Consider the following 24,567-nt stretch of genomic DNA (forward strand, 5'->3'; position numbering starts at 1 on the left):
ATATTACCTGTGCCCATGCCAAGATTATATGGAATTAACAAACATCTCCTTCATTCCACCACTTCCACACAATTCTGGCTTATTATAGTTAGGGTTGAATTTCCGAAAGGGTTGAATTTCTGAAGTAAATGTTGGTCCTTGTTTCTCTACGAAAAGCATACCAGTGAAACAAAAAGGAACTGTGACCTTGGGAAAAGATATATATATGTAAATGTTCTTCACAAAGATTTAAGTAAACTTGTGACAACTAATAGTAAAACTTTCAAAGACCAAATGTTGCCTCAATTTTTCTTTTTTCTATTGATGTTCATACTACTGATTTGACTACAGTACCATGAAAGCTGTTCATTTTAAACAAAATAATGCTATGCAAAATGAATACAGTTTACTGAAAAGGATAATACAGGAAATGCATTTTTTTTCTCTCATTGGTAAAGCATACAGTCAGAATAAGCCTATCTAAGGTCCTTTGCTGCAAGGTTTAATTCATTGAAAATATACTTTGAGTGCTTGAATGGAGAGAGGAAAGGTAAGGGGAGAGTATCATCACTTCTCCACAATGTGTTAATTTTGGGGAAAAAAGCAATGCTGTTCAGCATGTACGACAATTCTGATTACAGCCTGGCCCAAAAATGCTGTTCTGTGGGTTGGCCTCCCAATTTGAGTTTTCTTTTTGGAATCTGTTCATGGCTTTCATAGCCTCCGTTGATGTAGAATCCATTTTTGCCATCACCTGAATAATCTGTCCTGTTTATGGGAGGCCAGGTTGAGTCTTCTGCCAGCTTCTTTTGCCAAGTCCTATATTGACTTTTAGAGTAGAATCCAAATTCTCTTTTGATCAACAGCCAGAGCTCATGATTTTGAAGGATGGCATCCTGAAAAATCAGATGGGAAAACAATCAATTTATTGCGCAGGTGCCCCTGCAGCCAGGCCGCTGGCCACCACAGCCGCCTCCTTTCCCCAGGCCTTCCTCTGAGGTGTGCTCATTGCTGTTGCGTCTACCTCTCCTTTCCCAAGTCCTGGAATTCTTCCCTTAGGAAGCAAGAGGGTGCTTGTGTTCACGGAAATCTGCTAGAAGCTTCCAGCATTTCCCTTCCACACATTTCCTGGTTAAGTCCTGGCTAGGGATTTCCTTAGAATGATTTTCCCCTCAGACTGAAATGGTAACAGCAATAACGTGCTCAAAATGAAGAAAAGAAAAATCACCATTAGCCCTGCTACCTGCCACCTGCCATGTAGAAGGTGTCAAATAAGTGTTTGTTGAATAAAGTGTTGAGCTCTAGAAATCAAATGGTTATTGGTTTTCATTTTTTGAGAGTTTTCTTTTGTTCACATGCCCACACAATTTTTATCCATTTATATAATGAAATTGGTCAAATTTTGCATCCCACTTTTATTTATGCTGAACTTTCTGTGGTAAACAATTTTTATGTAGCTTTAGCCTTTTAAAAATGTTATTTTATTATGGGAAGAATGTAGGTACAATATGATTAATAATCATTTTTAGTGACTGTTTAGCATTTCCTCAAATTGCTGTATAGCTATTTAAACAAACAGCATCTCAACAACACTTAAGTTGAATGTAATATTTTGCCACTGTAGATAATATTGTGATAAGTGCCTTCATGCATGTAGTATTTTTCTCTTCTTTTGGGTTATTAAAACATATAGTCTCAAAAATGGAATCCCTGAGATAAAGAGTATGAGAAATTTTAAACATATATAATGAGGTGTATATATATTTTAAAATTTGGTTGATCCCTTTTCCAAAAAGTCTTAAAGCACATGAGTTAAAATAAAACTCTCCTTTTACAAAAAAGAACTCTCCTTTTACAAAGATAGTACTTGAGCCTCTTACTAAGTGGGTAAAGTCATTTAGTGACACTGAGTAGAAAAGAAACACTGTAAGAGGAAGACCTTCAAGAAAAGGAATTGACTAGAATAAGCAATGTCTTCTCCTCTTTCTTATGGAAACCCTGCGGAAGGCAGTTCTTCACTCTGAAAAGTCTCATTGGGTTTTAGGGTTGGAAGGTCACCTGGTCTAGTCTTTATTAGATTGTTGAAAATATTAGAAAAGTGCAATACAGTGCATTCATGGAAGCAAAATTAGAGTTCATACATGTTTTGCTTTCTATGCAGAAGATATCAAGAACATTTCTATGCAGACTTCAAATAATTTGAAGTCATTCCCCCCAAAATTTTCCTCCAAAAGAATATGTACCATTTTAATAAACCCTTAATAACTGTCATTTTGGAGGATCAAAGTGGTTGCTCTAGAAAATAAGCACCTGCTGAAAATGAGATCCTTAATTTGTTTATCTTCCTAGAAAAAATATAGAATTACTTTACCTCTACAAAGAAAGCCACACAGAATTGGGTAAGGGCTACCACCAAAATTAAAACCCTCCACGATGTTATGGTTGGGATCAACTGTTGAAAAACAAATACCATTATTATATTTTGCATACTTCACACTTTGAAAAAAGACCATATTATTTAATTTATAGATTTGTAATAACTCTCTGAGCTTAGTGGTGGGCATTACTTTGTCTCTTTACAGATAATACAACTGAAGGACTCAAAGCCGATAAATAAATGGCAGAGCCAGAATTCAAAGGAGAATAGACTACCTCTTGGCCTGTGTACCTTTGACAAGGTACTGTGTCAAGGTACTGTACTTTGACAAGGTACTGTGTACCTTTGACAAGGCCTGTGTACCTTTCTCAGTGCCTACTGAGAAATGTGCCCTGAATCACAAATATGAGACAGGACATTTTGGAGGCTATCTGTCTCTCTTCATTTTTATTTTTTCAAACAGAGAGAAGGCTAAGATTAAATCATTCATCAAATAATGTTAATATTTCTAATTCTCCCAAAGCAAATTCTACCTGGAATTCATTCTTTAAGGAGGACAGAGAAATGTAAGTATATTTTGATTGAGACTAGATGCAGATTGCTCCTGGCCCTATATCTGATGGCTTAATGCAAGTTGAATGAACCCTCCAAACCCACCAGTTTTTAAAATTTAAGGGTACCCATTAATAATTAAATACACTTATTTAAAGTGTGAGAGCCATAACTTCCCACGGCTGCATCCATAGCAAAAGGCTAGTTACACAGCCTTTTTTCTGAGATCCCCACCCAAGAGTAGAATATTTATGGCTGACTGTGTGTGGGACTGAATTCCCTTGAGAACAAAACCCACTGACCCTCCATAGTATCTAAATGCACATCCCTAATTCTCACCCCTATGCTGATACGGGTTATTTCAAAGTAATACTTTGTCATTTTTTTCCCCAGGTGGAGACAGTCTTTATGAAGTTGTGAAATACAGCAAACTGTAAAGGGTTGTTTGGATTAAAGGGTTGTTTGGAAAAGCTGGGTCAGATTCTAGCAGAGAACCTGGCTCTTTTTCTCATGGCTGCCACCACTCCGATCCAGGAGAACTAACTCTTCTCCATCCCTTGACCTGGAAGGCACTTGATTTTGAATTATTTGTTTATTTAATTAATTTTGAGATGGAGTCTCGCTCTGTCTCTCAGGCTGGAGTGCAGTGGCACAATTTCAGCTTACTGCAACATTCTCCTGCCTCAGCCTCCCAAGTAGCTGGGAATACAGGCACCTGCCACGACACCCAGCTAATTTTTCTATTGTTAGTAGAGACGGGGTTTTACCGTGTTGGCCAGGCTGGTCTCTTAACTCCTGACCTCAAGTGATCCACCCGCCTTGGCCTCCTAGAGTGCTGGGATTACAGGCATGAGCCACCATGCCTGACCCTGGAATTATTTATTTATGCAATGGTCTTCTCTCCTAGCTTCTAAACTACTTGAGAGCAGTGACCACACCTTATTCATCTTTGTAACTCTAGTACCAAACTCACTCTGGAGCTTCGTGTTTGATAAATGAATGACTTGGGTTTTCATTTCCTAATTGCTTGTCTCTCCTCTCACATGTAGTCTTCCTGCCATCATCTAATTAGTCTGTCTTCAGTGCCCTGCTGAGAAGCCTGCTCAGATAGCTTCATTCACTCCATGTTGCTCTTGGCATAAAGTCTAAACTTCTCTAGCTGCCTCCATCCATCCATGCCTGCCTTTATTATTCATTCTTGTTCATACTCCACAGCACATGGCCTCAGTTTTAGCCAGTCTTCTAGTGCTTGGGTAAGCCTTGCTTTTGATTTCTGTCTCTGCCACCCTACATTCATTTGCATTTCTAAGACAAAAGCTCTTTCAGTCCTCTCTGCTTCTTAGGCTGTTCTTGTTGGGAATATCCCTACCTCCTACCTGGCAAAATGTGGCCTATCCTTTTGGACCCAGGTCAAGTTGCATCTCATCCATAAAATGCCTCCCATGACAGCCACAGTCCACAGTGAGGCCTCCTTCTTCTATGTTCTTCCCAGTTCTATCTTCACACTCTTTTCAAGTATGGATAGCCTCAGGCAGCGTTCAAGTATGTCTCATCTTCACAACAAATCTATGACTCGGAGATCAGGAGCCAACCCTTCTCTTTTATTTCTCTCACAATACGGGGTCCAAGAATTAGTTCAATAGCCTTGATGAATTAGATTTTAACCCAGGGCATCCTGGATCAAATTATATCCACTGATATAAAACTTCATGTAGTCAATATCTGACAAAACATGACTGTCTTATAAGTCTATGTTTTCTTTCCCTTTATAACTACATTATAAAGGATTTCTATGATATGGTTTATTTTTTTGAAAATTGTACTTGGAAAATTATTGTATTATTGCATTAATTTTATTGTATTGGTATAACATAGCCTAATAAAGTATCCAAACAATATTTCAGGTAGGTACAGGATAAATGTACCCAATAATATTAATAATATGAAAACCATTAGAGGCCAGTATAGGTGAAATCCAGATATCTTATTTGCCCTTCTAGTATATAGAAATAGCCTCACAGTATTTGGTGGTCAAAGAGAATACAGTAATAATTGACTTGTGAATTACAATGAATACACGGTCCATGTACATGAGTCATGCCAGATGTGCAAATGAATGCCACTTACCTCCATTCCACGGTATATAACTTGAAAGTCAGAAAACAGAATGAAAATTGTGAGGCCCAAGGCAGCTAGCAGGAGAAATGAAAATATATCTGAGGAAATACCAAACATTATTTTTAGATGTTAAAAGAATGTTTCATATAATTTGGCACACATTGCAGAATCAATTATCTCTGTTGGGCAAATACCAGATATATCTTCAGATGTTTTGATATATCCTCATATGTTTTGAAATATGTTCTAATGCTTATAAGATGAAGGTAATATCTTAGAATCTTTCCTTGAAAGTCTGGATGTAGAAGACTGTTAATCAAATGTATTACAGTAACCTCCATAAAGCAGCTGCCGTGGTGCACTATCACTGCGTGTCCAGTGAGTTGTGCTTGCATGGGATAAACAGACAGTCTTCTTGGCACCATCTCATTCTTCCTCGTTGCCTAGAGAATAAAGTTCAGGGATCCTCTATTGACATTCAAGGCCTTCCACAATCTGGTCCCAGTCAGCCTTTCTAACCTGGTCTCTGACTACTCTTCCTTATGGGCAATTGGAAAGGTAAACCATAAAACCTCCAGCTTCCACGGAGGCCCAACACTCTCCAGCTTCTGTGTCTTTGTTAAAAAAAAAAAAAAAAAAAAAAAAAAAGCCCTGTGTACATAATAATCTTCCTGTTTTGGCATGCTCCAATTTTTTTCTTTTTTTTGAGACGGAGTCTCTGTCACCCAGCCTGGAGTGCAGTGGCACAATCTTGGCTCACTACAAGCTCCGCCTCCTTGGTTCAAGCGATTCTCCTGCTTCAGCCTCCCAAGTAGCTGAGACTACAGGCGCCCACCACCATGCATGGCTATTTTTTTTTGTATTTTTCGTAGAGCCGGGGTTTCACCATATTGGCCAGGCTGGGCTCAAACTCCTGACCTGTGATCCACCCGCCTTGGCCTCCCAAAGTGCTATGATTACAGGTGTGAGCCACACACCCAGCTTCCAATTTTTCTTAACCCAGTTAAAATACCACTTCCTCTTCAAAGAGTAATACTCCCTTACAAAAGCTTATTTCATATAGTATGTATCATATTTTGCTTTGCATGATCTTAATTCATGTATCAACTGGACTGTGACCATTTGAAAGTGGCTTTGTCTCTGGTTCTCTGGAACTCTGACTTGAAAAAGTAAATGAGAAATTAGCATGTACATCTGTTGCATTCCTTCTTTCCATCCTGCCCAAATTGTTTTAATTTTGGGAGCTAAACTTCCCGGATGCAATGTGCCAGCATCTCTGTTCTTATTTCCAACCTCACCCACTCCTCTGTCAGAGCTTTTAGCAGAGTATTTTAGAGATGGTACCTTAGAAATATTTCTTTTAATAGAATTATCACCTTCAGGCCCAAAAAATAGCCCAAACAATAGCATTTAATCAGCATTGCCATGATACAAATGATTCTGACAATCCTATAAAGTTATAAATAAATGAACAAACTAGGTTTTCTCTTACACTCTACCTCATTTATTCAGTGTTGATCTAGTCTTCCCACCCCCAACTCTCTACAGGCCTATACCAACCAGAAATCTGAGGCAACTGCCCCTTGATAGCAGGCTCTATTTTTGAAGTGAACAGAGTTCTGTTTTCATCCTTGAGCACCTACACACACCCTCAATATTTATTCATGCCTCACTTTATGTATATAAATAAATGCAGCACCTCTCAGAAGTGCTTGGGAAGGGCATGAGGCAGGCAGAAGAAAAGTAGGAATTGCATTTCTCAGCATAAAGCAATCTAAATGGCTTGGTGATACGATTTCAGGAAATAGCTGTGTGGATTTTTCATTTACTTCATGGATTTGGAGTCCCAGGAACGCAGAAGCTGGGAAGAAGAGGAAGCCTGAAAGGTCTGTTGTGATGAAGTCCTAGACCTTACTAGCAACTGGGGCTGAGTGGGGTGCACATCACTGTCTAATGGTCTAAAAACTAGGCCTCGCCTGTGCACAAGTGAGCAATGTAGAAACAAAATTATGTCATCTTTTAAAATTCAGCTTTGATTGAAAAGATGTAATAAAGATTTGAATGTTGGCTCTCTTGGTTAGTTGCTGCTGCTGAGGAAACATGAAAGAATAGGGCTCTGTTAATGCAGGTGCTTTAGGAAAGCAAATCCTGTGTAAGCCATTACACTTTATTTTCAGGTAAGGTTAGTAATGTTCACATTTGTTTCCAGAAACTTAAGCCTCTACTTTTTCATAAAGTTGAGCTTCTGTCAAAGGCTGTTAAAAAGGGCAAAGAGTTTTCTGTTATATCAAAATAAAGTTGCTTGTGTATTTTAATAGTAGTTCTAAAGGCTTTTGACTTATAACCTGAGAGTATATGTTTCTTATCATATTACATTTGTTAGCATACCTGTATGCTAAAATGTAAAACATTTTACATTTAAAATTATCAGTTATGTTTGGTATAGGGGTTTGAATTTACCCACAAGCTTTAAGTCACTGTGAGGTAACTACCTCTAATTCACTCAATTCATGTAAAAGGACTTTGCAGCTACTATTACAATTAAAGTACTAGGCCAGGTGCAGTGGTTCACCCCTGTAATCCCAGCACTTTGGGAGGCTGAAGCGGGTGGATCACAAGGTCAGGAGTTCAAGACCAGCCTGGCCAAGATGGTGAAACCCTGCCTCTACTAAAAATACAAAAAAATTAGCCAGGCGTGGTGGCGGGTGCCTGTAATCCCAGTTACTTGGGAGGCTGAGGCAGAGAATTGCTCGATCCCAGGAGATGAAGGTTGCAGTGAGCCGAGATCGTGCCACTGCACTCCAGCCTAGGTGAAAGAGCAAGACTCCATCTCAATAATAATAATAATTAAAGTACTAGAAAACAAATATATTCTGCTTATAAAATACATTTATAATTTTAAAAATGATTAATGTATAACAACATCATACATTTCCTGTGTATTAGTAATAATCCGTTAGAAAATATAATGGGAAAGTCATTCACAATATAAGCAAAAATATAAAATACAAAGGATTAGTTTCTTTTTTTTTGAGACGGAGTCTCGCTTTGTTGCCAAGGCTGGAGTCCAGTGGCATGATCTCAGCTCACTGCAACCTCCGCCTCCCAGGTTCAAGCAATTCTCCCTGCCTCAGCCTCCCAAGTAGCTGAGATTACAGGTGCCCACCACCACGCCCAGCTAATTTTTGTATTATTTAGCAGAGATGGGGTTTCACCATGTTGGGCAGGCTGGTCTTAAACTCCTGACCTCAGGTGATCTGCCCGCCTTGGCCTCCCAAAGTGCTAGGATTACAGGCGTGAGCCACTGTGCCTGGCCCAATTAGTTTCTTAAATAAATGTGCAGACAGGATTTGTAATGGAGAAAACAACAAATATTTGCTAAGAGACATTAACAAAAAGCAAGAATAAATGGGGAGACATGACATGTTCCTAAATGGGAAGATTAAGTTATATACCAGTGTAAATTCTTCCCAAAGTATCAAAATCCCAAAGGGAAATTTTAAAAGCCTGGCAATTTATTCTAGAGTTTATCTTAAAGAATGAACAGGAAAGAAATAAATACATTTTTTAAAATGAGGAATAATGAGGATACACTGATCTTGCCACTTATTAAATAAAACTTATTATAAAACTGTAAGTTTTAAAGTATAGTGGTAAATCAAGAATAGACTGATATTTAAAAACAAAAAAGATAGTATGGAAACTATATAGACATACACATACAAACAATGCATAATATAAATGATGTACAGACAAACACAAATATATATATATGAAGATAGTTATGATAAAGGTGGTATATTCAGTGGAAAAATAATTGAATATTAAAAACTCAATAGTCAATAAAAGCTGCTAGAAAAACCGGTTGACTAGTTGGAGCAACTTGTTTTAATCCCTACCTCAAACTATACACCAAAATTAACATTAGATTTTAAAAGCACTTTAAAACTAATTGTGATAATCTATCCTATTTCATAATTAGAAAAAACTTCCTGTGCATAAAGACAATGGAAAAAAGATCACAAAAAATAAACAGCTCATACAAATAAATAAGAAACAGCAATCCAACAGAAAAAAATAAGTTTAAAAATGTAAACGCACAATTCACAGAAGAAGAAATTGCTAATGACCTGAAAATATGTTTCTCCTCACTGGTGATCAAAGAAATGCAAACTAAAACCAAATAAGACACTGTTTTCTAAAATCTTATCAGACCAGCACAAATTTTGTTTTTTAACTAGTACTTCATGTTGGATATACTATTAAGAAGCACACCCTCTCCAAAACAACTGATAGGAGTGAAAATCAGTACAAACTTTCTAGAAAGCAACTTTAAGTTGTGTATTCCAGGCTTTGACATTTTCACACTATTCTACCAGTTAACTGAATTTTCTTATCCTAAGGAAATAAGAGGCTAAGTCAAAGTAATTTACACAAGTATATTTTTATAGCATTATTTATCATGCTGAAGCCAATTGCATGATAGACAGGGTGACCATCTTTATCATGCAATATCTGGATAGGTATCATGTATCTAGTTTGCCTTGACATTCTCTGTTTAAGCCTGGCATAATTATTAATAGTGTCTCACTTCACTCCTAAAGAGTGTCCCAGTCTGATCAATAATGATGGGGCATATTCTCTGGCTTCTTTGGCCTGAGGATTATTATTATTATTATTATTCTTTTGAGACAGAGTCTTGCTCTGTTACCCAGGCTGGAGTGTAGTGGTGTGATCCTGGCTCACTGCAGCCTCAACCTCCCAGGCTCAAGCAATCCTCTCACCTCAGCCTCCCCAAGTAGCTGAGACTATAGGCAAGAGCCACCATGCCCAGCTAATTTGTAAAAGTTTTTTTTTAGAGACAAGGTCTCACTGTGTTGCCCAGGCTAGTCTCAAACTCCTGAACTCAAGCTATCCTTCCACCTCAGCCTCCCAAAGTGCTGGGATTACAGGAGTGAGCCACCATTCCCAGCCTTAGCTGGGAGGATCTTAATTGTAGCTTCGAAGAGTTTTTTAAAAACTCAAATTAATACACAGGGGAAGTAAGTAAGATTTTTTGAGCCCCTATTATAAGTGCCAGACCGTTTACATAAATTGTGCTAGGCCCATTCCATAACATGCTTTGTTTAGTCCTTCCCTCAGGACTTAACAAATTAAGGATACTCCCTCCCATTCTGTCGACGAGGAAATAAGGTCGTAGAATGGTTAAAGTAACTTGCCCAATGTTATAAGGCTAAAGAGGTCAATTTGCATTTGAATTGGTTAGAAAGCCTTTAATAAAATATCTTCACATGCATGTATGTGTTCAAAATGATTCTTGATGACTCACAATAGGACAAGACTCATGTGACAGTTAAATAATGTCTGTGCTTATCTGCAAACAAGCAGATTTTCTGCACGTGGGCTCTACCAACTATGACCACTGCATTCAACAACAATTTTAGAGTCATGCAATTGTTTCTTCCTCAGCCCATCATTTCACCAGTGAGGTACAACTCTAGGGTGAGAAAGGGAATGGGAAAATATTCAGAAAGAAAAATTAAACTTTATATACTTACAGTTTGTATAGATGGGTTTTCGAAATGGCTTTCCCTTAGAAAAGATGAATGCTACTGTGATATAGTTGATGGTGGTGATGGGCCACAGTGTGGTGGTCTCAAAACTTAAACTTGAACCAGGAATCAGAGTTGCATTTCCAGTCCAGTTTCTTTCCAAACTCCCATTTGTTGAAAAATTACTTTGGTTGGCCAGAAAACACTCACTACAAAAGAATCACCAGTGTTTATGAAACATTTTGTTCCATTTTTGTCCATTAGGTGAAAAAAAAATAGTTTAATCACTACCATGGGATTTTGGCTTTCGAACTATGTCAGCCAGTAACTACCAAGACATACTTTGTTCACCTCTTGCTATGACAAAGCAGAAATAAAAGGAAGTCAAGATTGTTCTTTGTCTGGCACTCCATTTAGAACAAGTGATCTACCTTGAAAGGGCCTGGATGACAATATTTTATGAATTCCTATCAATTCAAAGAGTAAATAGACCATGTCAATTAAACTGTGTGTGTGGTTTTCTCTTTCGTGGACTAAACAAGACTCCTAACTTGAGTTTTGAGTTTGAGTCTGCCACTCCAATTTACTTCCCTCAGATAGCTAAAGGATCTTCCTGAAAATCTGAACATGACAGTCTGCTGCTTATAAGGGGTCTACGGCTCTATTTTGCTGATAAATTAAGCTCAAACTTCTCCAACTGGCCTATGAGATCTTTGCATCCTTGTCTCAACCTACCTTTTCAGTCTTACTTTTCGCCATTCCTCCCATGCTCTATACACTCCAAACATACAGGTTTATTCCCGGTTCCCTACATATCAATTTGCATACCTGTTGGGTTGCATGTGCTATTGCCTTTAACTGCAATTAACATCCATCCTTCAAACCCTCTGCATCTGAAATGCCTTTACTTTTGCTGGCAAGTGGTACTAGTGCCCACAAAAGTAAAGACATTTAAAAAAATGTTTCTCAGTTAAAGGCAATGACACATGTAAATAAAGAATTGCAAAACAATTACTTTAGCAAGCTCATTGTTTTGCAATTCTTTATTTACAGAATTTTATTTTACATCTTTGGGATGTGAGTTCCTAGAATATGGGATTTTTTTGTGGTTTTGTTTTTTGTTTTTAATCAGATTTACAATAAATTTTTGGCACCTAGCACAGTGAGGTCACATAATATTTACTCAAAAAATATTTGTCCAAGATATGAGCTTTCCCAGTCCTGATGGATCTATTTCCAATGTTCTTTTTTTCAATAATTAAACCTATAAATTAGTTTCCACCAGCTTTCTTGTTCAGCTTGAAACTTTTAAACCACTATTACAACTGTTTATAAATAAGATTCATTTTGTAACGTGAACTCAAATGCAAGACTTAATACTTATTATCCTGGGCTCCCTGTAGTCTAGAAATGCACTTTGCACATACAGGCACACTTTGCTTTATTGTGTTTCACTTTATTTTGCTTCCCAGATATTGTGTTTTTTTACAAATTGAATGTTTGTGGCAACCTTGCATCTAGCAAGTCTATTGGCACCATTTTTTAATAGTATGTGCTTACTTTGTCTCTGTGTCACATTTTGGTAATTCTTGCAATGTTTTAAACTTTTCGAAATAATTATTACCTCTATTATTGTGACCTGTGATCAGTGATCTTTGGTGTTTCTATCATAATTGTTTTGAGATGCCACGAACTGTGCTTTTATAAGAATGCAAATTTAATCGATAAATATTGTCTGTGTCTGACCGCTTCACTGACTGGCTGTTTCCGCATCTCTCTTCCTCTCCTGGGGCCTCCCTATTCCTTGAGAGACAATAATATTGAAATCTGTTCAATTAATAACCCCACAGTGGCCTCTAAGTGTTCAAGTGAAAGGAAGAGTCACATGTCTCTCTCTTTAAATAAAAAACTAGAAATGGGTAAGCTTAGTGAGGAAAGCATGTCAGAATCCAAGACAGGCCAAAAGCTAGGCCTCTTGCACCAGTTAGCCAAGCTGTGAATGCAAAGTAGGAGTTCTTGAAGAAAATTAAAAGTGTTATTCCAGTGAACACATGAATGATAAGGAAGTAAAATGGTCTTATTGGTGATATGAAGAAAATTTTAGTGGTCTGGGTAGTGATCAAACCAGTCACAACATTCCTTTAAGCCAAAGTCTAATCCAGAGCAAGGCCCTAACTCCCTTCAATTCTTTGAAGGCTGAAAGAGGTAAGGAAGCTGCAGATGAAAAATTTGAAACTAGCAAGAGGTTGGTTCCTAAGACTGAGAGAAAGAAGGTGTCTCCATATGTAAAAGTACAAGGTGAAACAGCAAGTCTTGATGCAGCAGCTGCAGCAAGTGATCCAGAAGATTTAACTAAGACAATTAATGAAGATGTCTACACTAAACAGCTCTCAGTGGAAATGAAACAGCCTCTTCTATTGGAAGAAGATGTCTTCTAGGACTTTAATAACTAGAGATAAGTCAATAACTGGATTCAAGGATCCAAAGGAGAGGCTGTCTCTCTTATTAGAGGCTAATGCAGCTGGTGACTTTAAGTTGATGCCAATGCTCATTTGCTATTCTGAAAATCCTAGGGCCTTTAAGGATTATGCAAACTCTACTTTGCCTGTGCTCTAGAAATGGAACAACAAAGCATGGATGACAGAACATCTGTTTACAGCATGGTTTACTGAATATTTCAAGCCCACTGTTCAGACCTACTGCTCAGAAAAAAAAAGATTCCTTTCAAAATATTACTGTTTATTGACAGTGCACCTGGTCACCCTTCAAGAGCACTGATGGAGATGTATAAGGAAATTAATGTTTTCATGACTGCTAATACACATCTATTCTGTAGCCCATGGATCAAAGAGTAATTTCAAATTTCAAGTCTTATTTTTTAAGAAATACACTTTGTAAGACTATAGCTACCATAGAGAGTGATTAGTTTATTGGATCTGGGCAAAGAAAATTGAAAACCTTCTGGAAAGAATTCACCATTCTAGATGTCATTAATAACATTCATGATTCATGGGAGAAGGTAAAAACATCAACATTAATGGAAGTTTGGAAGAAGTTGATTCAACCCTCTTGAATGACTTTTCGGGGTTCAAGACTTAGGTGGAGGATGTAACTGTAGATATGGTGGAAATAGCAAGAGAACTAGAATCAGAAGTGGAGCCTGAAGATGTGACTGAATCGCTGCAATCTCATGATAAAATTTGAATGGATGAAGAGTTGCTTCATATGGATGAGCACAGAAAGTGGTTTCTTGAGATGGAATCTGCTCCTAGTGAAGATGTTGTAAATATTGTTGAAATGAAAACAAAGGATTTAGAATATTATATAAACTTACTTGACAAAGCATCAGCAGGGTTTGTGAGAACTGACTTCAAATTTGAAAGTACTGAGATGGGATAAAATGCTATTAAACAGCCTCACTTGCTACAGAGAAATATCTCATGAAAGGAAGAGTCAGTCAGTGAGGCAAACTGCATTGTTGTCTTATTTTAAGAAATTGTCACAGCTACCCCAACCTTCAACAACCACTACCTTGATCAGTCAGCAGTCACTCAGCTTGAGGTAAAGGCTCTCTACCAGCAAAAATATTATGACTTGCTGAAGGCTCAGATGATCATTAGCATTTTTTAGCAATAAATTATTTTGAAATTAAGGCATGTACTTTTTTAGACATAATGCTATTGCACACTTGATAGAGTACAGTATAGTGTAAACATAACTTTTATATGGACTGGGAACCCAAAGCTTCATGTGACTTGCTTTATTACAATATTCACTTTATTGTGGTAGACTGGAGCCAAACCCACAATATCTCTGATGTAGGCCTGTAGTAGATGTTCCATAGTCACAAAGCATTTTTACAAAAAGAGGAACAGACAGACTAGATGGCCTGAATTATAGAGTTTAAAACCAAAGAGTATCTAGTCCAATATACTTACATTAAGGTAATAAAATTGAGGGCTAGTATGGCACATCTAGTTAGTGATAGAGTCAGGAATTCTAAGAATTCCTGATTTCCTATCCATCCTCCTTTGACTACAACATATTGTCTTCTAGGTTCAGTCAAAACTTGAGTTCTCTGAGTATATGCACTCCAATTTTGGAAAAAATCTAGTGTTGAAACAGAATGAGATTCTATATTCCTAGTTATACTTAAATTGCTGAATTTTTTTATCTAAATGACAATCTGATCATTTGCTAGTTTTCAATCTGTTTTACTGATTTCTGGTGCTCTGTGGAGTGAGGGGCAGTTGCACATTTGCTATCTCAAAGAGAGCAGCTCTTTTCCTGCCTTTTCTTTTATCGGCAGAAAGACTTTTTCAGCAAAATAAAGCTTGAGCCATCAACGCTATAGCCTACCTCAGAAACATTAAAGCCCAGAGAGGTAAAGAGACTTGTCCTGATTCTAGTGTTCCAATTCAGTCAGAACAAGGATACCATCAATTCACATTTTAACTTTGACGTTCATTTGGAAAAAAACTAAATAAACAAATCTCTCTCATATGTCTGTATCAGCGGCCTGCAAACTACAACCCACAGGCCAAATCTGATTCATCACCTGATTTTGTAGATAATGTTTTATTAGAATACAGCCACACCCACTTGTTTGCCTGTTGTCTAAGGCTGCTTTTGTGCTGCAACAGTGGAGTTGACTAGCTGCAACTGAGGCCATGTAGTGCACAAAGCCTATTTACTATCTGGCCCGCTACAAGAAATGTTTGCCAACCCCTGGTCTATGAAATATACAGAATACCAGGGAATTAATATATTCATTCAGCCAACCAGTTGTTAGATCTATACATTAACAACCAGTGTGACAGATCTCTTTCCACCCACTCCACCCCAGTAGTCCATGGATTAACTGTGTTCTGTCCCATCATTTGAGTTTTGCAGCAACACAATTTTATTAATTAAAAGTTTTAGGATATATGTTCAAGCCAAGTTATGCAATGTCACTGGATATTTATTAAATCACCTTTCGAAAGGAGCACTAAGAAAATGAACTTACCTGTATTGGTAGACCTCACAATACCAAGGCTGCTGCTTCACACAGAGAAATGCACTGATCTGCACAATGCAGGAGAAACAGGAATTCAAAAATATTGAGAGCAGTAAAGGGGGAGAAAGGAGCTGTCCTGCTGGTCTATATGGAGCCAGCTTTGGGTAGGCATGAGTTGAACTCACTGAAAGACAAATGCATTTTTTCCTATTACAATCTTATCATTGAGAATAAAAGGTTGAGATTGAGATGCATATTATCTTGAGTCTGGCATTGGGATTCAGACTAAGCAAACATGAACAGAAGATTTACACCTAGGTAAGCACATTGCCTGGTGGCACATCTAATTCTACCAGCCTTTGTCTCTTCCATGCTCTGTGTTCACCTTCAGAAATAAAAAACAGTGGGTTAGAAAGTTATGTAATTAATGTATTTACCATATCACATGGTGCAAATATTTTCTCCATAACCAGACTGACCAGCAATTGTTTGTAAAAGAGGGAAATGGCCTTCCTCCTGGGATAAGCAATACTAGTATTATGTCTCAGTGATGACAGGAAAGTAGAGAGTTAGAATGAGAAGAATAAGGAGGAATATAGCTGGATTCATATTCATATGCTGGATAATTAAAAAAATACTCTATTATTCATTCAGCCAACTTTCTCTGAGCATGTCAATGTGCCAGGCGCTGTGATAGATGCTAGAGATGTGTTAAGTGTCTCTCTGGAGACACAGGTGAATGGGGGACTGCTGATGTATATTACACTAAGGAAAAGAACTCATTAAAAATATTGCTTCTAGATGAGAGTGTTAAACTATATTGTATTTTTGATTTCAGGGTTTTTTTTTTAATTTAAAGGGTTTGGAAATGGGCAGAAATTAAAAAGAACAACTATTTCAAAAAGACGACTACATCCTTCTTAGTAGCTACATATTCGAACATGCTGATGAAAACGAAATGTATTTGCTCCTCAAGGCAGAGCAGGAAGGAAGCATGAGGAGGACAGGAATTCAAATTTAAAGATTGATATTGCAGTCATGTTTCAGTTCCTGTCTTCATACCTGTCCCCTCTTCCCTTCTCACAGCTTATCACTGGTTTGTTTAAGGGAAAAAGTGGGGTATGCATATTTAAGTTCGTATTTATGAGTATACAGGTAGAGTAGTGGTAAATGAGTGTCCAATGTGGGATGATAAAACTCTATAGTAGGTGTTTGCTTTGTTCAATATGTGTTCTGGGGTAATCACGTAAACTCCTTGGTCCTTCATTTTCTCACATATAAAATGTGTTGGTGTGCCTAAATGGTACCAAAGGCCCTTTCAACGCTTTTATTCTAAAGCTCTATGACTAAGTCTGTACCTATACCAGATCAATCAATGTTTTCCCGGCAGGGTGCTGGGCTACAGTCTGTGGGGTATGCAGAGATGAGAAGGACATTCCATCTGCCTTCAAAGAGTTTGAAGTCCAGTGAAAGACACAGACAGATTGTGTAATAAAGAAGTTGGCTGGCTTTTCCTGGGATGTATCCTCTAAATCTTTGAAATGCCCTGAGTGATAAGAGTATTTTTCTTATGCATGGTGGGCCTTGAGAGTTTATGCTAACAAGATGACTCGTGGTGGGAATGAGGAGCGTTTGTGTTAAGATGACTCAGGAAGCGTCCTGCCAACGCCCAAAAGACCATCTATGTGATTAGAGGGCTGGCACTTTGCTCCACAAGATATCAGCCTGACCTCCAGATAGGGGAGTGGGGTTAGAGATTAAGTTTGACCTCACAGCCAATGATTCAGTCAATCATGTCTACATAATGAAACCCTAATAAAAACTACTCCAGACACCGAAGCTCAGTTGAGCTTCCCTGGTTGGTAGTACTCTGCATATTGTCACCCATCGATGTGCCAAGAGGGTAAGGCATCCTGACTTCACAGGGAAAGGACAATGGAAGTGTCTCTCTTGTTTGAGACCCCTAATAGACCTTACCCTGGGTGTCTCTTTGGCTGGTTCTGATTTGTGTCTTTTTGCTATAATAAAACTGCAATCATAAGTATAACACTTTCCTGAGTTCTATAAATTGTAGCAAATTGTTGAACCCGAGGGAGTAATGGGAACTCCTAAGTTTGTAGCCAACTAATCAGAAGTTCAGGTGGTATAGAGAGCCCCACACTTGTGGCTGGTGTCTGAAGTGAGGGCATTCTTGTGGAGGCTGTACCCTTAATCTATAAAGTTTGGCCTCATTCTGGGTGGTTGGTGTCAGAAGCCATTGCTTGGGTCCACGAAGAATGGGCACACAGTGTGGACTGTGATCAGTGCTCAGGAGAAGTGCAAGGAAATTGTGCTTTCAGGTCACAGAAGGCAGAGGCTTTGGTGCTTGGAGTTCTCTCTGTATTCCAGTATCCAAAGCAGAATGTAGCTATAAATTCATAAAGAGGCTGCAGGTAGTGGAGACAGTAAAATTGCTTCTCTGTGCATCTGGCTTCTACCTCTTTGCTCTCCTCTCTCATGCTCATTGTAGTTTCTTGCCTTTCTTTTACACAGTAACTGTGGTAGACTGAATTGCTGGCTTCATAGTGGTGGGGTGTACTTTGTCACCCCTCAATTTTGGGCCTCCCTGTGTGACTTTCTCTGGCCAAAGAGATGTTAACATAGACTTCAAGCATGCTTGCACAGCCAGGCTTGCCCTATGGCTCTGCTTTCTGTGACTCACAGTGAGAAAATACCAAATCTGTCCGTTCAACCTGGCCTCAGAATGAAAAATGTGCAGTAGACCTGAATCAAATCCAAAAGCGTTAACCAAGATCAACTGATCTACATACTAGAGTGGACTGGCTCAGCTGAGCTCACCTAGATCAGCTAAATGACAATCAACTTACAAACCCATGAATGGGGAGAATAACTGCCTGATGGTATAAATGCTGAGTTCTGGGGGTGGGTTGTTACGCAGCATTATTGAGGCAGTACCTAATGCATACAGGGTTCTTACACAGAATATTCTTTTTCCATGTTAGAGACTCTTACTACTTCTGACAGAGAATCTGTATACCTGATTATAAATAAAAATAATTTTATGGCTACCATTGTAGGACATCTATTAGGTTCCAGAGGCTGTACTAAGTGTTTATAAACATGATTTTTATTTCCTTAAAAGCAAAATAGGTAAATTTTACAGGTGAAGAAACTGAGGCTCAGAAAAGTAGTTTCCTTTGCTTAAAGACCCACAGTTAGTGAGTGACAGCATGACACTGGAAACCCTAGTATTTCTGATTGTGAAGCCCTATGTTCTCTGCTCTACAGCATATTGCAGTATGATGCATCTCAAAAATTAAAAGAACAAAATGACAAGCCCTGCAATACAAGCTTGGATAGTAGTACTGTTTATGAGGATCCCCCCAAAAAACTTTTCTGCATTATCTGGGTTTCCTTAAAATGATGATGATATATGCTATCAGATTGCACTCAGAGGAATACTAACTTCTGAAGTGTTATATGGTATTCAAAATTAATCATTCTCCCTTCTGAGTTCGCACAACACATTACTCACATTGCTGCTATAGTGCAGGGTGTCTTGCATCAAATCTAGTTGTTTACATCTGCACTCAGCAGACTGTGAGCTCCCTGAAGGAAGAAATCCTGTCTCATTCCACATTCTGTTTCTTACTAAACACAGCACAGGATCTGTTGCATGGGAAGACTTCACAGTTTCAAATTCTATTCTTATAGTTTTTAATTATTTGGCATCATTTGGATATCTCGTAGTTGTGTTTCTCCTAAGTAGTTCGTTTACTTTTTATTCCAAACACTGAAAATCATATAAGACAAATTTCAGGAGGTTCATGAACCCATCTAAACTACATGCAGAATTTCAAATGGGTATCGTGAGATTTCTAAGATGAAATGGTTTGTATTTTCCATCAGATTATTTAAGGGGACCAAGACCCAGAAAAGATTAGGAGTCATTGAAACACAGACAGGGTGTACGAGATGCACTTATATAATGGGTGAGTACCTCCTGCACCTCCTTCTCTGGATACTGCCTTCTCCTAGGGGCTGGAATGGCTGACCTAAATGGATCTGAATTTCATGATCCCACCTTCATTCAGAGAAATGAGGGGCCTAGAGGTGGGCATCTAACCCAAGTCAGGTCGATAAATTTTCTCTTCAAAATATTTGCAAATAGGACAATGAGAGGCTGAGCTCATTAGCTATAAGAAGACAAACAACCATAAAGGCTGCAAAGCCCCAGTTCTAGTGTCATTTTATGAGGACAGCTGTAAGGTGAATAAATGGAAGACAGATGGAAACAGTAAGAATGGAAAGAAGAGACACAAGGTGGCCACCTGGAAATAAAGAAAGTGACCTCCATTTTTACCCTTTAGTGTTCTAGTCCTCCTCAGATCCAGGTGCTTCCAAGTTCCTGTTCTTAGATTTTTTTGAGAATTATGTTCTTAAACAAACCCTCCCTCTATTTTCTTGATCTAGTTTGAGGAGTTCTTGTTGAAGAGGACAGAGATGTGGCAAAACAAGCTCCTTAAAAATGCCGCTACACAAAATAGAGTCAAATTGGACTTCCAGACATGCATTGCCTGATCAACATCCCTCCTCACTTCATCTTATTTTTCTTTTAGATTTTCTCTGTAATGTATTATGTTTTGTCTCCGTATATTGCCTTAAAACCTTGTGGGAACAAGGCAGGGTATGTATAGATAAATAAGTAAATAAATTAAATATGTGATGGTGTTGTCTCTTCCCAGAACCAAGTCAGAGTTAAGGCCAAAAGCCTTAACCTGGAAACCTGGAAATGTAAGAAGCCATAATGAGAATACAGATGCTCTTTGATTTTACAATGGGGTTACATTCTGATAAGCCCATTGTAAATTGAAAACATTTTTAAGTTGAAAATACATTTATACTGTACATCTAACCTACCGAATACCATAGTTTAGCCTAGCCTAGCTCAAACATGCTCACAACACTTAATTAGGCTATAATTGAACAAAATCATCTAGCAACACAGTACAATGTAGAGTATCTGTTGTTTAACCTCATGATTGCTTGGCTGGCTGAGAGCTGCAGCTTGCTGCCACTGCCCCGCATCCTAAGAGAGTATCATGCCACTTTCTTCTGAATGTGCATCACTTTCGCACCATTGTAAAGTCAAAAACCATAAGTCAAACCATCGTAAATCAGGGACATCTGTAATTTTACATTGATCATCAATTGTTGATGACTCCTAAGGGCTGCAGATAAATGTCTACAGTTCTCAGACCAGCAGTCAAGATTCTCTGTGATTTGACCCAATTCACTTTTTCAATTTTTCAATAAAAGATTTCACATACGCTGCAGTGTGGTTACATTAAAAGCTCATACCCCATATTTATCAGCTTTCTCTTGCTCATGCTGCTTCCTTCTACTTGAAATGCTCTTCTTTTAGCAAAAGATATTTGAAACTTATCCATCCTTCCTATTTTGATGTGAATGCTACTTCTTTCATGCATCCATGCCTAGTATCTTTCTCCTTTCTCCACCGCTATCTCCTCCTTAACCCCAGATTATCAGAAACCATCTCTTCTTTCTCTGAACTCCCAAAGCATCTGCTGTTTTCTGCTACTCACTACTTTCAACTTGCATCTTATTTGTTCATGTATGTGAATCCCCCACTAAACTCTGAACTTGAACAATCAGCCTTCTCATGCCTCAGGAACCTATGTGGCTAATACACAGTGAGAGATGAACACTTGTATAAGGGAATGTTGAATGGTGCTTCTCTTGTCTAGAGAATTGTGCTGAGCTTTATATGTGAGGACAGTGAATTGCAAGTGCCAAATTATTGTGAAGAGAGATTATCGCCATATCTCCATAGTACCTAGCAAGAGAGATCCATATTGGTTATTTAACTATAAGCATGTCTGTTCCTGCCTCATTCGCTGCATGCTGTCTGTACAAGAGAAAACTTATGGAGATTATCAAGCAATTCTTTAAAGGCAATTGTTAGGAGCAATGTAAACTGTGGTTTTCTTCTCAGCATCACCACAACCCCGTGAGGGGAAGTCATAAGAGCCACTGTTAGAGAGACTGGAAGTGGTTTTAAGGAGGATATTGGCCTTGCTCACTCCCCTTCATGGTAATAGCAGAGGGAAAGGGGCAGGCAGCAGTGAGAGCAAGCTATCTACTGTCTGGTAGGTTAAGTAGAAGCCATGGAAATTAGCCAGGCTAGAGCTAGCTATCCTGGAAGGAGTTTATCCATGTGGCAGCCTGCTGGGGTTGGAGGGCCCAGTAGTAGAAAAGGGCTTCATGGTATGTACCACTAGGAGGCAGCTGCAGAAAGGAATCCTGAGAAGTCAGAGGGAGAGAGCACCACTATGTCAGGGCATGGTCTAGTCCACACCTATCCACAGGGAAGCTCTGATGAATTCACCAATGAACCCCGTGCCTACTGCCTAAATGTGGGTGGTTGCCATGTTTGAGGGCATTTGACAGGATAGCACTGCATACTCCTACTTAAGTAAAAAGTCCTTTGCCTAGATTTTCTTCTGGGGTTTTTATAGTTTTAGGTTTTACTTTAAGTCTTTAATCCAACTTGAGTTAATTTTTGTGTAAGGTGTAAGGAAGGAGCCCAGTTTCAGTTTTCTGCATAGGGCTAGCCAGTTCTCCCAGCACCACTTATTAAATAGCGAATCCTTTCCCCATTGCTTGTTTTTGTCAGGTTTGTCAGAGATCAGATGGTTGTACGTGTGCGGTCTTATTTCTGAGTTCTCTATTCTGTTCCATTGGTCTCTGTGTCTGTTTTTGTATCAGTACCATGCTGTTTTGGTTACTGTTGCTTTGTAGTAGAGTTTGAAGTCAGGTAGCATGATGCCTCCAGCTTTGTTCTTTTTGCTTAGGATTGTCTTGGCTATTCATGCACTTTTTTTTTGTTTCATATGAATTTTAAAATAGTTTCTTCTAATTCTGTGAAGAATATTAATGATAGTTTAATGGGAATAGTATTGAATCTATAAATTACTTTGGACAGTATGGCCATTTTCATGATATTGATTCTTCCCATCCATGATCATGGAGTGTTTTTCCATTTGTTCCTCAGCAAACTAATGCAAGAACAGAAAACCAAGCACTGCATATTCTCACTTATAAGTGGAGCTGAACAGTGGGAACACATGGACACACGGTGGGAGACAAAACATGCTGGGGCCTGTTGGGAAGGACAAGGAGGAAGGAGGGCATCAGGAAGAATAGCTAATGGATGCTGGGCTTAATACCTAGGTGATGGGTTGATCTGTGCAGCAAACCACTATGGCATATGTTTACCTGTTTAACAAACCTGCACATCCTGCACATGTACCCTGGAACTTAAAATTTGCAGCAGAAAAAAAAGAACATAAAAATCATAAAAATAAGTCCTTTGCTCTTGTTGCTCTTCTTCCCCAGAAACAGGGGTGGAGAGTAGGTGACTCAAGGGAAGTGAAGAAGGGACCATGGCCTTCTCATCTACTGCTTGCCCCAAGCCCATAGTTCAGGCTTGATGTAAGGGAAGAAAAGCTTTGAATTGGATGAAAATGTGAAGTAATAATTATAATACCTGGACTTTTCATGTCTAAGGATAAGATCATCTTAATACCTAGACTTGACCAGGAAATGATCAGCCTGTGGGATGAGTAAGTTTGCAGAGACGGGAAAACAATAGGATGTTTGCAGGTAGAGGGTAAAAACTAACAAACGTAGCTGGTTTCTGCCTCTACTCTCTCCTTCACCAACCTCCTTGAGTTTAGCCCATTTACTAGCTACAGTTTGCTGAGTAATAATTAAAGTGCCGTCATTCTGATAGCATGTTATGCTTCTGGTCTATCGTCACCCTTCTGAGGTTTTTTTTCTCCTAGTGGTAATAATGGTCCCAGTGTGAGTCATCCCAGAACTCCCATAGAGCCCATTCTGAGATGCGAGACTGAGTTTCCCAGGGCTACCAACTGGCATGAGGCTCAACAGGCTATTGCCGTGGGAAAGATTTAAGCAGCCCCATTACCACATAACTAATATCATGGAATTAAGTGTGCAAAAGCTCCAAATAACTTGCTCAGTGTCATATAGCAAGTCTGAGGCAAGACTAGAACTAGGAAGATCATCCATGTTTTTGGATTTCTAATGACACTGGTCTACCTGTACACATTCTAATGCTCTTCAAGTGCTCAGAGAGCTAGTCAGTCTTCTCAAAACAGGAAAAGGAGGAGATATGATTCACGTTGTAATGAGTGCTCAGTGTGTCCTGTGCTGTGATGTACACTTTACCAGCATCATTGTATCTGATCCTCACAATTCTATGAGGACAGTTAGCCAGAGGTCACGAAAACAGGCCACAATAGCCATGGCCTTCACCTCCATGCTGCTGGCTGAAAGCTTGTTTCTTGAAACCTCTTGGTGTTTTCTTCTCTTTTTAGCATCATTCACAAATAAATCATGCACATTGCTTAAAATATCCAACACTGTAGAAGCAATTTCATTGATTCAAAATTATTCAGTCATATGAATATTAATAACATGTAGAAAAATATTTTAATGAACTATGAATAGACATTTCAACCCTAAGAATCAAAACTGATATTTTAGTGCTTATATCTCTGATACTGATAAATTCAGTCATTGGGTTGATACATAAAACATATCAGTTTTATGTATTAAGATGCTACATGAAATTCTCAGTTATTAATATCCTACATTGCCTGATGTTTTATCTGTTATTTTTCATAACATGCCTATTGTTGAGCAAGGAAAAAGAGATGACAATGCCATTCTTTTTCCTTGCTCTCTGGTGAGGCAGTCACCTTTATCACTTATTAAGAGTTAGCATCAAGCCCTGAGTTCCTTGATAGGAAATACTTTATCAGTGTCATCTCAAAGGAAGGAAATGAGCAATAGCTGCTGTTGGAAGCCACACCTTGCTTTTGGAGAATTCTGCTAAAATAAAATGTTAGCATTTGTTCTCACACATCAAAGACCTAGCAAAA

At 38.6% G+C, this 24,567-nt stretch overlaps 1 protein-coding gene across 1 annotated transcript in view; it reads right to left on the reverse strand.

The window, feature by feature from the left end:
* Positions 1 to 366: 366 nt before the first annotated feature.
* Positions 367 to 24,567, reverse strand: part of ATP13A5 (ATPase 13A5) — a 103,872-nt gene continuing 79,671 nt past the window's right edge. The window contains exons 26-30 of the mRNA XM_054482593.2: positions 15,587 to 15,761; positions 10,585 to 10,787; positions 5,036 to 5,124; positions 2,351 to 2,431; positions 367 to 875 (exon numbers count right to left, since the gene is read on the reverse strand). Of these exons, the coding sequence (XP_054338568.1) occupies positions 615 to 875; positions 2,351 to 2,431; positions 5,036 to 5,124; positions 10,585 to 10,787; positions 15,587 to 15,761 (809 nt within the window). The 3' untranslated portion in view covers positions 367 to 614. The remainder of the gene's footprint in view (positions 876 to 2,350; positions 2,432 to 5,035; positions 5,125 to 10,584; positions 10,788 to 15,586; positions 15,762 to 24,567) is intronic.

The sequence above is a fragment of the Pongo pygmaeus genome, chromosome 2 (genome assembly GCF_028885625.2).
Source record: "Pongo pygmaeus isolate AG05252 chromosome 2, NHGRI_mPonPyg2-v2.0_pri, whole genome shotgun sequence".
NCBI classification, from domain to species: domain Eukaryota; kingdom Metazoa; phylum Chordata; class Mammalia; order Primates; family Hominidae; genus Pongo; species Pongo pygmaeus.